At 31.0% G+C, this 14,652-nt stretch overlaps 1 protein-coding gene across 3 annotated transcripts in view; it reads right to left on the reverse strand.

The window, feature by feature from the left end:
* Positions 1-10,720: 10,720 nt before the first annotated feature.
* LOC122270490 (uncharacterized) overlaps positions 10,721-14,652 on the reverse strand; it is a 46,602-nt gene continuing 42,670 nt past the window's right edge. For 2 of the 3 annotated variants that reach the window (XM_071180033.2, XM_043048010.3), the window contains exons 3-4: positions 13,551-13,688; positions 10,721-11,048 (exon numbers count right to left, since the gene is read on the reverse strand). In XM_071180033.2, coding sequence (XP_071036134.2) covers positions 10,873-11,048; positions 13,551-13,688 — 314 coding nt within the window. In that variant the 3' untranslated portion in view covers positions 10,721-10,872. The remainder of the gene's footprint in view (positions 11,049-13,550; positions 13,689-14,652) is intronic. The other variant, XM_087161460.1, reaches the window with a different exon arrangement.

The raw sequence follows: 14,652 nt of genomic DNA on the forward strand, positions 1-14,652 counted from the left end.
AATTATGATTTTCCTCAAAATCTCTTCAATGCAAAAGAGAAAAAATTATACTCTTAGAAATTAAAATTCACATGAAACAATTTACTTGGATCTAAATTACATCTCAAAAAATATCATTGAATTATAAAATGCAAATAATATAAAATTAAGCAAAACATCTGAACAATTTCTTAAGTGTAGTTAAATATATTTTTAAATCATTTTTGAAACCCCTAAAAAATCATAAGCCTAATACAACGGCGTTTCATCTGGTCAGTTTTCCCAGGCTTATGTACCTTCTGGCGTGATTGACAAATATCAGGTTTTGTCCTATTGTTCTCATGCATAACATCAATTTCTATATACCCTCTTACGGTCAGGGCATAGAGCGTTCGCCTTCCAATGAGGTGAACCGGGTTCGACTCCCAGCGATGGCTTGTTGATACGAATTCCACTCCCAGCTCCCACAGACCACAGTGCTGGCATAAAATATCTTCAGTGGTAGACGGATCATGCGTTAGAGTCCCCTTGCCACCAGGCTAACCGTGTGAGGTTTTCGTTCTTTTCCTTTCAATATAGCGCAAATGAGGGTTAATTCCATTAAAAAGTCCTCCACGAAGGAAAATTTCCCCGCAATACTTGATCCAGGAGTTTCCTTGTCTTCTGGATCGGGTTCAAAATACAAAAGCTACGGAGCTGAACTTTAATAGTCGTAAACCCAAAATTGGGTCGGCTGTTCAATGACGGTATTAAAATACCCTCTTACGGGCATTGGTATTGAGGTCTCCCTAATTTTTGATAATATTGTTAACGCAAAAATTGTTTTTGTTTCTTAAACTGCGTGGTTTGTGCAACCGCTTTACGTTTTAAAAGATGGAGTAAATCGTGTAATTTTAGAAGTGACCACTATTATTATAATTCTTCTTGACAAAAATTTTGGTTTTTAATTTTCCTGTCGAACAAACAATTAAAATCAGCATTTACTAAATGGTTCTATTTTCTTTGGCCTTGTTATCGTCAAAAATAAAAGTTATAGTGTTTTTTTCATCAATTTTATTGTTTCATTTCATTTTTTTTAAAATAATTTTGTCTCCATTTTTTTCATGTTTTCCATCTTCTTATATTGATTTTTAACCGATTGTTTAACTATTTTTTGAACCATATTTCAACACACAAATAAACATTGTTGTTGTTGTTACTTTGCGTCGCACTAGAGCTGCACAATGGGCTATTGGCGACGGTCTGGGAAGCATCCCGGAGGATGATCCGAAGACATGCCATCACAATTTTGATCCTCTGCGGAAGGGATGGCACCCCCGCTTCGGTAGCCCGACGACCTGCGCGCGAAGTCGAGCACTTTACGGTAGCACAGTTTAACGAGGACCAATACCGCACACCCTCGGTCCCTACGCAGACTGATCCAAGTGGTCACCCACCCGCACTCTGACTGTAGCCAATGATGCTTGACTTCACACATAAATAAACATAAAAACATAATTCTTGCATAAAAGTATATGTATTTGAATTCGGTGTTCTAAAATTAACAATAAACCGGGAGTAAAAAGCTTCACAAGCACTAATTGTTTGTTTTTCTTTTACGATGCCTGAAGCTCACTTTATAAATGGGAATTTAACTCCTTCAGCAACACTAGTATTTGTCAATCAATTGACATTATGTGTATTAAATACTTTATACATGCATTCAAAATGTCTTTTTTTTCATTTATTATTTTTATTTTACGTATTTCAAACTTTCAAATATATGTATTACATTAAATCTGAACTATTGCAGATATTTTGCGTTTTTCGTTAGCTTTTGATTACACAGAGCGATTCACAAATTCTTGGTCAAAATGAAATAACAAATCAGGCATACAAAAAGAACGTGGCATACATATAATTATAAATGATCTCTGAAGTCGCTAAAAGGGGATATAAGGGATTATCAAATTCACTGTCGTATTCTCAGTTTTTGTAAATTTTTATGAGCCCAAAAACATAGCGATTAGAGTAATTGTTTTAATATTAAAAAATTAGGCCACGAGCGTTTTTCATTTTCACAAAACTTTTCTCTATATTGACGTTTTGTGCCATTTTCAAAATAAGCGTAGATATCGCTGGCTTTAGATAGGCTTAACTTGGCGTCATGAGTAACAGTTGCAAACTGACCAGTTATCAGAAAAAATATTAAACTGAAATTTTTTTAAAAAAAAATGCTGTATTGTTTAAAAATTTGTTTTTCCTAAACAAAAAGAGAATGTATCGATGTGTACGTGATACAAAATATAAATAAATTTTATAATTCGAATTTTATTGAGCTCATATCGCAAATTCAAAGAAATTATATAGATGAATAAATAAGTATGTTGCAAAAATATAAAAGATAATAATGCAGACATACTAAGAGCTCCGCGGTACTGAAAATTACAAAAAGTTTTAAAATTGTTCGTCGAATAATGACATTTTGAAATCGAATTAAGTATTTATACCTTTTCCTGCAAGTTAAATTCTATTAATTGTTTTTTTTTATGCATGATAAATTGCATGTTTATCATAAATATGTTTTATATTTTTATTTAATGTATAATAAATAAATAATATCATAAACATACAAATTTATAAACTTATAAAATACATACATATCTAATATAATACAGATTTATCTTTAAAAAGTAGTACATGTTAACCGTAATGTTAATATTTTTTCGAATGTTCATTATTATTTTTTTAACAGTAAGAGATATTAGCAAAAATAATAAATTTAAAGAAAAGAAGAAGAAAAAGATAGAAGCGCTGGCAAATACATTTTCGTATATGGTGGCGCCATCTGTGAATTTCGGTTTCAAATTAATCATTTTGAAACAATTTTTAACTATACATTAAAATGTATTTATTAACCTAGAAGAGTAAGCTTATGCAAAATTCATTAAATGAATAGGACAAATTATTATTATCATTGTTTTGTACTGTGTAATGTATTCTATTTTCTTTTAATCATATTTACAAAACATTGGAATATTATACTTTCGTTTTGTCTCAAATTAATCCAGACCAATATAATGATATAAAATAAGATAATACGATATTTTTTTCATAATTTTTAAATTTATTTATATACAAGTCCTTAAGTATTTATTTTAACAATATATTAAAAGCTTTACCGTGAAAAGCAAGAGGAGGAAAATACCTATACTGGGGATCTCCTATACTTAAACCATTCGTATATCCCTAGTAGTACCCCAGTATCTCTAATATTCGTGTACCCATTCGCTATCAAACCTGCCGGTACATTAAATACAGTCCAATGCTAAAATCCCTTTATGAGTGGCACATCAGGATCTGTAAAAAGAATTCCTTTCGCAGTATACTTTTAAAACTATACTTTTTTAATTAAGTGTCATAATCAGAAAACAGCAAACCCATCAATTGGGTTTTAAGTAGCATTATTCAATTTTGTAAGTTATGTAGCATTTATTCGAAACAATGTTTACCTGTAAAATGATTTAAATGAGGTATTTTAGTGCTGATCTAAGATAAAAATTTTTGCAGCTTCGCTTCTTACCAACAAAATAAATAAATGATAAATTTGCCGATAAATAAAATAAAATGATAAAAAAAAGACTAACTTGAACAAATTTTGATCTAAAAAAGGAAATCTCACGTACTAAGATGTCTGTGATTCGAATTGCATTAATATGCTAGTTTCTTATTACACTGCCTTGCTATAGAAAAAAATAAATTGTTAAGTGATTTGCGATAGATTTAGGAAAATGCGACTTCACATCGATTTTACGAACGCTAAAGTAGAATTTCGAGAAACTGGTAAGAAAATGATTTTTTTTTTAAAAAAAGCAATTAAGCATTACATGAAACTTATCAGACAAAAATGTCAAATAAATAAAAATCTCAATTCTGAATTTTTTTTTTTTTTTTTTTTTTTTTTTTTTTTTTGTTGCTTACTTTTGTCTTTTGCTCTGCAGTACAGATCTTATTTATTGATTTTATAAAAACTGACATACAAAAACATACTTCCACTGAGAAACATTATTTTTTTTCTTCTGTTTTCAGACTCTCAAAATATGCGAGTTAAACTATCATCCAAGTCCCGTGACTGCTTCTCATTCATTATTGAAAATCAATAGGAAAACGCAGTTTGGGTCCAATTTTTTTACAGAAATTACGATTGAATTGCCATTTGTTGTATTTTGAAGATTACTAAGTTTTTGCAATGCAATTACATGAAAAAAATGGGCAATGCTGTAGAAAAACAGTTTCTGTCCGTGTGCTAATTTATTTTTGTCCGTATATGCCAGGCAGTTTTACGTATGATTTCATAGACTTGACATTATTTCCTATTTCTTGATTATTTACTTTTTATTGCATTATACAAACATCAGATATCTAGCAATTATACTTATTTAAAGGTGCTAAGCTGAGTAGAGATGATAAGTCTGATAATATTTGTTCGTTTTTTAGTTCAGGAAATGGTATCTTATATTGTTTCTTAATATGGTAGGGAAATTAATAAATATATGAAATAGGTGCTTGAGTAATTAATTGAATGGACCTACATCTCCCTTTAATATTGACCCATAATATTTAAACTGGACCACGTATTATATTACCGGGTACTAGTGTACCATACCAGAAGAAATAATTATAGGCGTAATAAGGAGCCCACAATGTGGCCCTATAGGTTACTACGCATGTATACATATAATAGTGTGTTGAAAAACGTTAAAATGAAAAAATACAATGTCAATTTTCTGTGGAGAATAGACAAAATATCAATAAATTAACGACAGTTATCAAGTTCTTTCTTTTATCACGTTAAACATTAGCACATACATTATTAGGTTTACTTTAATTTCCAATTAACTCTTTAACCTTAAGCCTTTAGCCAAATTAGTTAAATATATACACGAGATATAATGAGTTTGGCTGAATTGGCTTTCCCTTTGGCAGTTGCCTTGCTCCTTGATACGCTAATAATGGATCACAATATTAAAAAAAATATTTAATAACAGAACACAAACCACGTGTATTCACAAAGAGCGTAAGCAGATGAGCTAAGAGTACGATATACATATCACAAATACATGTATTTGGATAGTACTGATTGACATCTGGTTTGAAATAAACTAACCATCTCCTGTTAGATTAAAAAATAGTCTGATGCAGCCATCTAGAGTGTAAAATTAGAATTAAAAAAATCCGAGGGACAAGATATGAATATATTTAAACTGTTTCGGCTCATTATTTTTGAACACTGTACCCATGAAATATCACGGGCACGAGAAACGGGAGACGAAAGCTCACCCCGTGATTTTGACGGGAGAGAAAGGAAAGGGGTTAATTAAGTAAATTCATTACAATTATCTAAAATAGCGTTGGGTAAACTAAACACATTACCAAATAGTTTAACTCTTTTCTATAAGTAAACGTTTTTAAATCTAGAGCTTACTTTCCTCTGGTTTTATTTTTCAAATCATCTTTCATTTTTAATGATTTCAGAAATACTTTTTGCTGTACCATAAACTATTAGTTAACTGTTAACATTGAAAATTTTGTTTTAATATTCAGAGGTCTTGGGAATGTTCCGTGTTGACCTTTTTTTTAGGACTCCTTCTTTTATAAGGATAAGATAAATAAAGTATTGATTGTTTTCAACTATTATAATGAAAGGAAACGTTTCTGTTCGTGAATATGTGGGAAAGGTTCATGACATTTTGGGCCGGCCATTTCGCAGTTCCAGTAACGTCGTTAATATCGTCATTTCTGTCCCATTGCCATATTGGTCCCATTACCGTTTCGGTCCTGTTGCCATTTCTGTTCATTCCAGATTCAGTCCCGCTACTGATTTGATTTGTCTACTTTGATAGAGATATTCCATTCCATTTCTTACATTTTTTTTAATTACCGTTGTTACGTTTCATTGGCCCCAAATATATTTCTTTTAGTTTATTAAATTATTTATTTATTATTTCCAGTGACAGAAAATCAGGAATTTTAACTGGTTATTAAGAGTTTTAAAATTATTAAGCGAGGAATTAAATGTCTAAATTATTAAGAACATTCACGTGGGAATGCCAGCAATTTTCTACTGAATTCTTGAAAAGTTTCAAAGAAAACTATCCCTTTTTTAGTATTTTATTATTTATGTAATTATGTTTCTTACAGTGTAATAATTTACTATGATTCTAAAGTTTGGTAAATAAATAAATAAATAAATAAGGATTTATGTGTTAATTGCATTCAAGTGATGCAATATGGAAAGTTTTCTGAAAAAAGAAAATGTTTGAAAAGAGGCTAAATGACAGGAGCCATAGATTAATAAAATAGAAATAAGTATCATTAAACAGAATGTTTTGCATATTTGGTATTTTTTTTAAAAATGTCGATGTCTAAAAAAAATAAAACAGAAGTGGCTAAGGAAGAAACGTTAACGGAACCGAAATTGCCGGATCGAAACGGCAATGAAATAGAAACGTCCGGATCAAAACATCCTGCTTCAGTGTGCAGGTGATTCTATAATTAATCAAGAACCGTTCGCCTTCAAATTTTGACAACGAGTGCGAATTCAAATGTATAGCTCCTTTCCCTGAAAGTAGTCTAGCCTGTTTTAAAAGTGAATTTTTCGCTTAGGTTTAGTGCAAAAACTTTAAGTGCTAAAATAAAGAGATTTGAATTAAAATACTGACGCTTTTTCCCCCCAATTATTTTAAAGATAGGATAACTTACTGACAACTTTACTTACAGATTTATTCAATCAAAAATGTTATTTTAGAATAATTGTTTATAACCATTCACGTCAGGTTAGGGCTGAACTAAATCAGTTATTTAAGGCTGTTTTTCAAAGGCTCCGTCGTTATATGAAATGATGCTTTTTTGCGAATAATATGCTATTTTAATAACTGCTGTGAGTTTGCAACTGTTACTCATGACTGTTAGGTCTAGTTTAGTCCATTAAAAGCCAGTACTGTCTGCGCTTATTATGAAAATGGCGCAAAACGTCAATATGGAGAAAAACACTGTTTTGTGATAATGAAAAGCGTTTACTGTCCAATTTTTTCATATTTAAAAACTTACTCTATGTTGCATTACATGGGCTCTTAAAAATTTGCAAAAACTGTGAATAAGACGGTGATTTTGATAATTTTCATTTAGGTAGAAAAATGTTAATTTAGTTATTTGTTGCTCTAAAGCCCATATAATTCTTCACGGCAAGATTATATATCTAGTTTTGAGTGCATTTCACTTCAAGTGTAATGCACTCAAACTATGGCTCCTGAATTTACCTTGATTCGAAAAACAGCATTCTACAACAAGGTGGAGGCTTATTTATGGTGTGGGGAGGATTTGGCCATGCTGCTAAAAATGCAAATGCCATGCAAAAAAAGATGCTTCTGTTAGGAGGGTCACGACCTCTATGTAAACAATGGTTGAAGCTATCTGCTATGCTCAATCAATATTTCTTACTACATATACACAAAGCCAATTTATGAAATGAGATATTTTATTTAAAATATAAAATATTATTTATCATGTTTTAAAATTATTTGCGTCTTTTACGTCAGCATTAAAAAATAACAGGAGAATTTAAAACATAAATTAAAAATATTTTCTTGAATTCCTGTCGTTTTTAATAATGTCTTATTCATCCATACTTATACTTATTATAATGATAAAATGCTCCCATGTTTCCTCTATGCTTATTATAATTATAAAATCAACGAAAACATTAAAAGTAACAAAGAATGTTAGCACCAAATATTGTTTTATTTTTAGATGGTCATTTCTTATTTCAAAGGCACTATATCGTCCTTTAAAACATCGGAATTTATCATTCCAAAACTTCTTTTTAAATCTAATATTTATATGATCTATACGGATTGTACGTACGAAGTAACTAAATTAAAAAAAAATTCTTCAAAAAGACTTCCTAAACATACAGACTTTCACAAAAAAACAATGTTCTTTACAACATTAAAATTTCAATTCATTTAAATTCAAAATATATTTTTATTTAATTTTTCATTGCCAAGGCAACTGAAACAATATTTTTATTTGCCGAAATTTAATGTGCTATGCAAAGAGTAGGACTGGTTTGTTTCACTATATTGTTAGCGCTCCCTGGATTACAATTGTTGATAGATCCCTCTAGATTACAACAGATTAAATTTAAGTTTCGGACAGGCCTGAACTTAGATGGTTACAATCTAGATCAGCCTTGGTCAAGTAAGCTCAATTATTAGTGTGGATGGCATGTGAGGGCTACATTACTGAATTAGTATTTCTAATGTCCTCTGAAACCACGTGCTCATTTTGATTATAATTGGGGAATTTAAAAACTCATAAATAATTAAGATGATTATGCCTAATCATGTAATTTAAATCAGATTTAATTGAATATCTCAATGAAGTTACTCGTATGAGACGAACTTGATTGGCGTCTGTATCGACAAATGCCACGATTAACTTACGATGACGTCACTTGCATTGATTGATTAAATTACTCGTTTGGAAAGTACTTCTATGTTACTAAATAAGTTTATAATGAAATATTGATGAAATAATTGAAAATTAAGTTGTGTACTAAAAAGAAAAATTACTAAAAAAAATTGTCTGATGGTGGTAAATTTTATCATGAAATTGCTTTGACGATCATACTATATAGTATCGTACCGAATGGTTCTGACCTAAATCTTTTTTTTTTAGTTTTTTATTTTATTTCCTACGAGCTGCACAATCAGTCTTTCGATGAGCAGACCTAGTGAGTTCTCCAGAAGTAGTATCCACTCTTTCAGGACCACGACAATGGGTGAGATACCATTGGCCATGTTAATTTGGACGTCTAGTTTCTGCCGCACTAGATGGTAGCACCGAGACTCTATTTGGATGCTAAAGTGCACTAGGAATTTTTAATTTTGCCGAAATGCCAAGAGCCAATAAGGCACTCCAGGGATCTTTTACATGCCGCATAATCATACGACATGGCCGCTGAGGATTTTCTGCATCCCGAAAATCCGGTGTCTGGGCCGAGGATCGAACCCGCAGACTCGGACTCAGAAGGCCGACGACAAACCAACTGCGCTACCCAGCCACCTGACCTAAATCTTTAAAATGATAAATTGGAATCTTAAAAGCATGTTTTGTTGAATTTAATAAGGAAATTCACAGGGAAGGGTTACAAATATTAACAAATTAAATTAATGGAATTATTTTGACTTCAATAATTGTGTCTGTATATGCCGGCAGTTTTGCGTATGATTTCATAGAGTTGATATTATTTCCTATTTCTTGATAATTTACTTTTTATTGCATTATGCAAGCATCAAATATCTAACAATTATACTCATTTACCGGTGCTAGGCTGAGAAGAGATGATAAGTCTGATAATATTTGTTCGTTATTTAGTTCAGAAAATGGCATCTTATATTGTATCTTAATATGGTAGAGAAATTAATAAATATATGAAATAGGTGCTTGAGTAATTAATTGAATTGACCTATATCTCCCTTTAATATTGACCCATAATATTCAAACCGAACCACGTATTATATTACCGGGTACTAATGTACCATGCCAGAAGAAATAATTATAGGCGTAATAAGGAGCCCACAATATGGCCCTATAGGTTACTACGTATGTATACATATAATAGTGTGTTGAATAGCGTTAAAATGAAAAAATACAATGTCAATTTTCTGTGGAGAATAGACAAAATATCAATAAATTAACGATAGTTATCAATAGTTCTTTCTTTTATCACGTTAAACATTAGCATATACACCGAAGAGCCATTACATTATGACCATCTTGCTAATAACATGTAGGACCACCATTAGCCCTCAAAACTGCTAGCACCAGTCGTGGCATTGATTCCACAAGGTGCTGATGGGTAGTCTGAGGTATCTGATACCAAGCGCTCACCAACTGGTCCTGCAATTCCCTCACATTGCGAGGGGGTAGCATGGCAGCACGAATTTGGTTTTCCAAGTAGGACCACAAATGCTCTATTGGATTAAGGTCAGGTGAATTTGGGGGCTAAGACATGACTTGAAAGTCACTGGAATGTTCCTCGAACCAATCCATGACGATTCGACCCTTGTGACATGGTGCTTTATCCTGTTGGTAAACACCTTCCCCCGCAGGAAAAACTGTTGCCAGGAATGGGTGAACCTGGTCTGCAACTATGTTCAAGTAGCTTGCAGACGTCAGGGATTGTTCTATGAGGATTATGGGTCCTAATGTGCCCCATGAAAACATTGTTCCTGGGCGAGAAACCATGAAAACCTGGGCGAGCCCATTGTTATAGATGGAGGGTGATCATAATGTAATGTCTCTTCGGTGTACATTATTAGGTTTACTTTAATTTCCAAATGACTATTTTGCCTTAAATCTTTAGCCAAATTATTTAAATATATACATGAGATGTAATGAGTTTGGCTGAATTGGCTTTCCCTTTGGCAGTGGCCTTGTTCTACAATAGGCTAATAATGGATCTCTTCCGGGCTATGAAGCGTTGATTAAATACCACTTTCAATTTGGTATTTAATTATGCAGGTCATGGGGGATTCATATAAGCAAAATTTAAGATTCTACCTGATATGTCTCTTAGATAAGAATATTCTTTTTACTTTTCAACTCGAGATTTTAAACATAATAAACACTTTTATTATAATTTACATCCTGCTTTTCCTCAGGTACTTCAGTTAGTGAATCCACACTTACTACTACATATTTTCCATAATTTTATTTGGTGATTCACAATACAAACATTGGTTCAATTACATTATTAGGAAATGACCTAAAAATATCAAAAATAAAAAATTATTCAGATTCTTCAATGTGTACAATAATTATTTGAAATTTATTTAGTTATTTACTTTTTTAAGTGAGTGTTACTTCCATAAAATTGCAAGCAAGAGGATTTTGAAATTTATGCTTGATCTGGAATTGGGTTGCATTAAAAAACATCCTGCTCACACCTGATTCATATTTATTTTCTGGCTCCACCACCATTTTATTCTTTTGGCAAAATAACAAAAACACATATCTGTGGGTATCTGGAAAAAAATGAATCAGTTTAAATTACATAATTTTACAAAAAAGAAAAAACTAGATTGAGAAAAAAGTCTACCAGAATATAGTAAAATTTAACATGTTTTTTTGCTCAATGAAAATACTTGATAATGATTAGATTAATATTACCAAACAAAACAATTCAGTTTTATAATCATTGTGTTCGATAATAAATTTGGTAAGATTAAAGTCAACAGTACTAAACAGTAAATTTTATAAATTAACCCTAAATTTACCATGTCTAACCATGAACTTAAATGCCCATCTTTCTAAAACCTCCTGGCTTTTAAAAAATTTTTAATATTTGCAAAAAAAAATTGGATAGAACTATAGAAAATATTTAAAATAAGCATTTTTTTTTATTCTCCAATTTCACCCTTTTTTACTTTGAATTTTATTTCCATCACGCTACTTGTTCTTGGTATTAAAGTATAACTTCTCTGAGCATCGATTTATCAGTGATCCAAATATTATTTGTCTCGGTCAAATGGTTCAGGAATCTGTAAAGGACAAACAGGCAAATATTCATTTTTATGTAGAGGGATTTTTTTTAACTGTCAAAATTTGATATTGCTCTAACTGTCATAAATTATCAGGTAGTAATTAAAGGTCAGGTATCGAGGCCTTTTCTTATTCTTAAAAATATAAATCAAATGTTTCATTAGTTGAGTCCTTATTGCTGATGCTGCTTCCACCATCAGAAAATATTAAATATAATAATTAAATAATCAAGTTTTAAGAACTTTCCTAAACTATGAAGAGAAATGTTTTATTTGTCGAATCTTTTTAACAACTTCAACTATTATAAAGTCAGTGATTAAATAACCGGTGTCCAAGAGCTCATTGTTTCTTAACAATGAAAATTTAGTGTTCAATTTGAAATGAATAATCAAAAGAAACTGAAACGGAAAGGTATACTAGTTCATGGAAAAAATTTCCATAGCGTCGAAAAATTGCAATGGAAAAGACGACATGTTTTAAACTCTCAAAACAAGGCAATTATTCTCATTACCCACTGCAAATGAATATGGTGCAATGATTAGATTTTTAACTTCCGTTCGCTTTCTTCTATGGATATCACCCTTCTATGATTGATTTAACCCAGTGTTCCCCAACCTCCGGTCCGTGGATCAATTGGTACCTGACCGCCCATTTCATTGAAACTGAGTTTAAATTCCTGGCTTTATTCCCCAAATTAAAAATATCTGTGCTCCATTAAAATTTTATTTATTTAGAAAAAGGAGCCCCCGAAGGTAGTGATATAAATTTTTTAATGTTTCAAAATTAAAAAAAAATTAAAAACACCGCAACTATTTTCTCTTTCAATAAATTTTTAAAAAATCATCATAACTGTAAATATCATAAATGAAACACGAAAGCGCGACTCGAAATTTACATTGGAACTAATGAAGAACAGTAACAGAAACCAAAACAAAGCAACGGAAAAAACTGGACGTAAGCAACACACTTCGGGTGTCATTGTCTCCGATTACCCCTAGATGGAACCGTCTCATTGCAAAGAAACAAGCTCAGGGTTCTCATTGATTTAACGTTCTAGTAAAGTTAAAATGTTACATCACTTTATATTTATTCTTTGGTGTAACTGTATTTCATTTTGGGGGCATGTTTAAACACTATTAAATTAAAATTAATAAACCAAAATAATCTAAAATATAAATAATCAACGTCCCCCGATAGTACCGATAATCGATTATTGGTTCTAAAAATCGATAATCGATTGAATCGAATCGATATCGGATAGATTATCAGTGATAGGTAAAAATTGAATACATACCTTTTCAATGCATTCCCAGCTCCATTCGAAAAATCTGAAGTGCTGTGCAAAATTTAAAGTAAGGGAATACCACATGTAAGTCCGTCAGAAAGAATATAATAAATTATTTACTGTTGCACATCGTCGGAACCTTGGACATAAACTTAAATTAGATCATGCCAAAACACCCAAACCTGTCACAGAAGTTCATAACGTGATGTTGTGAAATTTTGTTTCATTTGAATGCTGATTGCTTATAGATCAGTGGTTTCCAACTTACACGAGGCAGTGGGCCGCAATTAAAAACACTAGTCAAATGGCGGGTTGCAATTTTATCAGAACTTTATATATGTATCTTTTAAATTTAAAAGAACATTAAATATAATTATCGGAATTTTATCAAGTTGTATGAAACAAAAGTATTGTATTACGAATTAAAATAAGAAGTAGATTTTTAAAAAGATTTTTTTTTCTATTTTTCACGTTGCTTAATCTGTCGAGTTTTTATACGATTTCAACTTCCACAATCACTATAAAACATTAAAAACAACAATTAAATAACCAACGGACTGGAGCGTCCATTACTCCTGATCAGTCAAATTGATAATGGCCAATAGGTCCGAGAAAATGGTCTGTTATTAATTGCCAATAAAAGAATTTTTGTAGAATTATAGTTAGGAGTCGGAGTTCATAGACATAGAAGATTTCTTACTTATAGGAGCAATAGGAGGCACATATGAAAATTTTGTATCACCCATGTTGCCTTTTTCCCAACCATTTTCCATTTGGCTGGTAGGTATGTTGTGAACTATCCAATGAGCAAAGCCTTGCAGCATTGCCAAATCAGGATCTAAATAAGTATTAATTTCTGATAAATATGAATTTAAACACAGAAATGCAAAGTGAAACATAAATTATAACTGCTATTTATATAATAATATGCGTTATTGATTACGATTAGTGTGCTAAGAAGAATATTGATACATGATTGAGGTACCTTGTAAATCAAATGTACAGTGCACCAAAAAAAAATTTAAAAAAAATAGAAAAATAAATAGAAAAATAAATAAGAAAATAAAAAAATAACGGACCACTCTGAATAACTTTTGATTTAATGATTGGATCTTCACGCTTTAGGACTCAATCTTAATGGTTCGAGGGGGGCGGGACTTCAAATATGCTAACTTTTAAGTGCAGACGATATTTTAGATATTTAGAAGACATTTTAACTTGCGAAATCAGACACAAAAACGTACTTTCTTTGAATAAATATTCCTTTTTTTAATGAATTCGGAATTCTGAACCCCAAAATATAGTTTATAGCCGCTATCAGAGAAATATGGCCCCAATAGTTTGGTCAGGAGAGTTCTCCAAAGTTCGTACTCCTTAATATTAATTTTTCTTTTTGCGTATTTCGTTATATTTCGAAAAAATTTTAAGCAAATCCAAAAATTTTTGCCCGCAATTATAACATTCATTTATTCAAAGACAATTCCATGCAAAAAATGACTTTTATTAGATATTTATTATTTCGTTATTTTATTTGATAATGGTCAAAAAAAATTTTTATTGAAAAATGTACAATTTTCTTCATAATTTGAAAAAATATCATTTTACATGGCAAAATACAAAATTCGATCAAATTTTTATTTCAATAGTTCCTAAGAAATTGAATTTAAAAAAAGTCAGATATTTCAAATTCGATTTCTCAGTAACTATTAGACCGAATTTTCTCAAATTTTGTATTTTCCCTTGTAAAATTATATTCTTTAAAATGATAGAAAAATTTGTGTACCTTACTATTCAAGATTTTT

This window comes from Parasteatoda tepidariorum, chromosome 1 (genome assembly GCF_982258835.1).
Source record: "Parasteatoda tepidariorum strain Cologne lab strain chromosome 1, Ptep-v5.0, whole genome shotgun sequence".
Classification (NCBI taxonomy): Eukaryota; Metazoa; Arthropoda; class Arachnida; order Araneae; family Theridiidae; genus Parasteatoda; species Parasteatoda tepidariorum.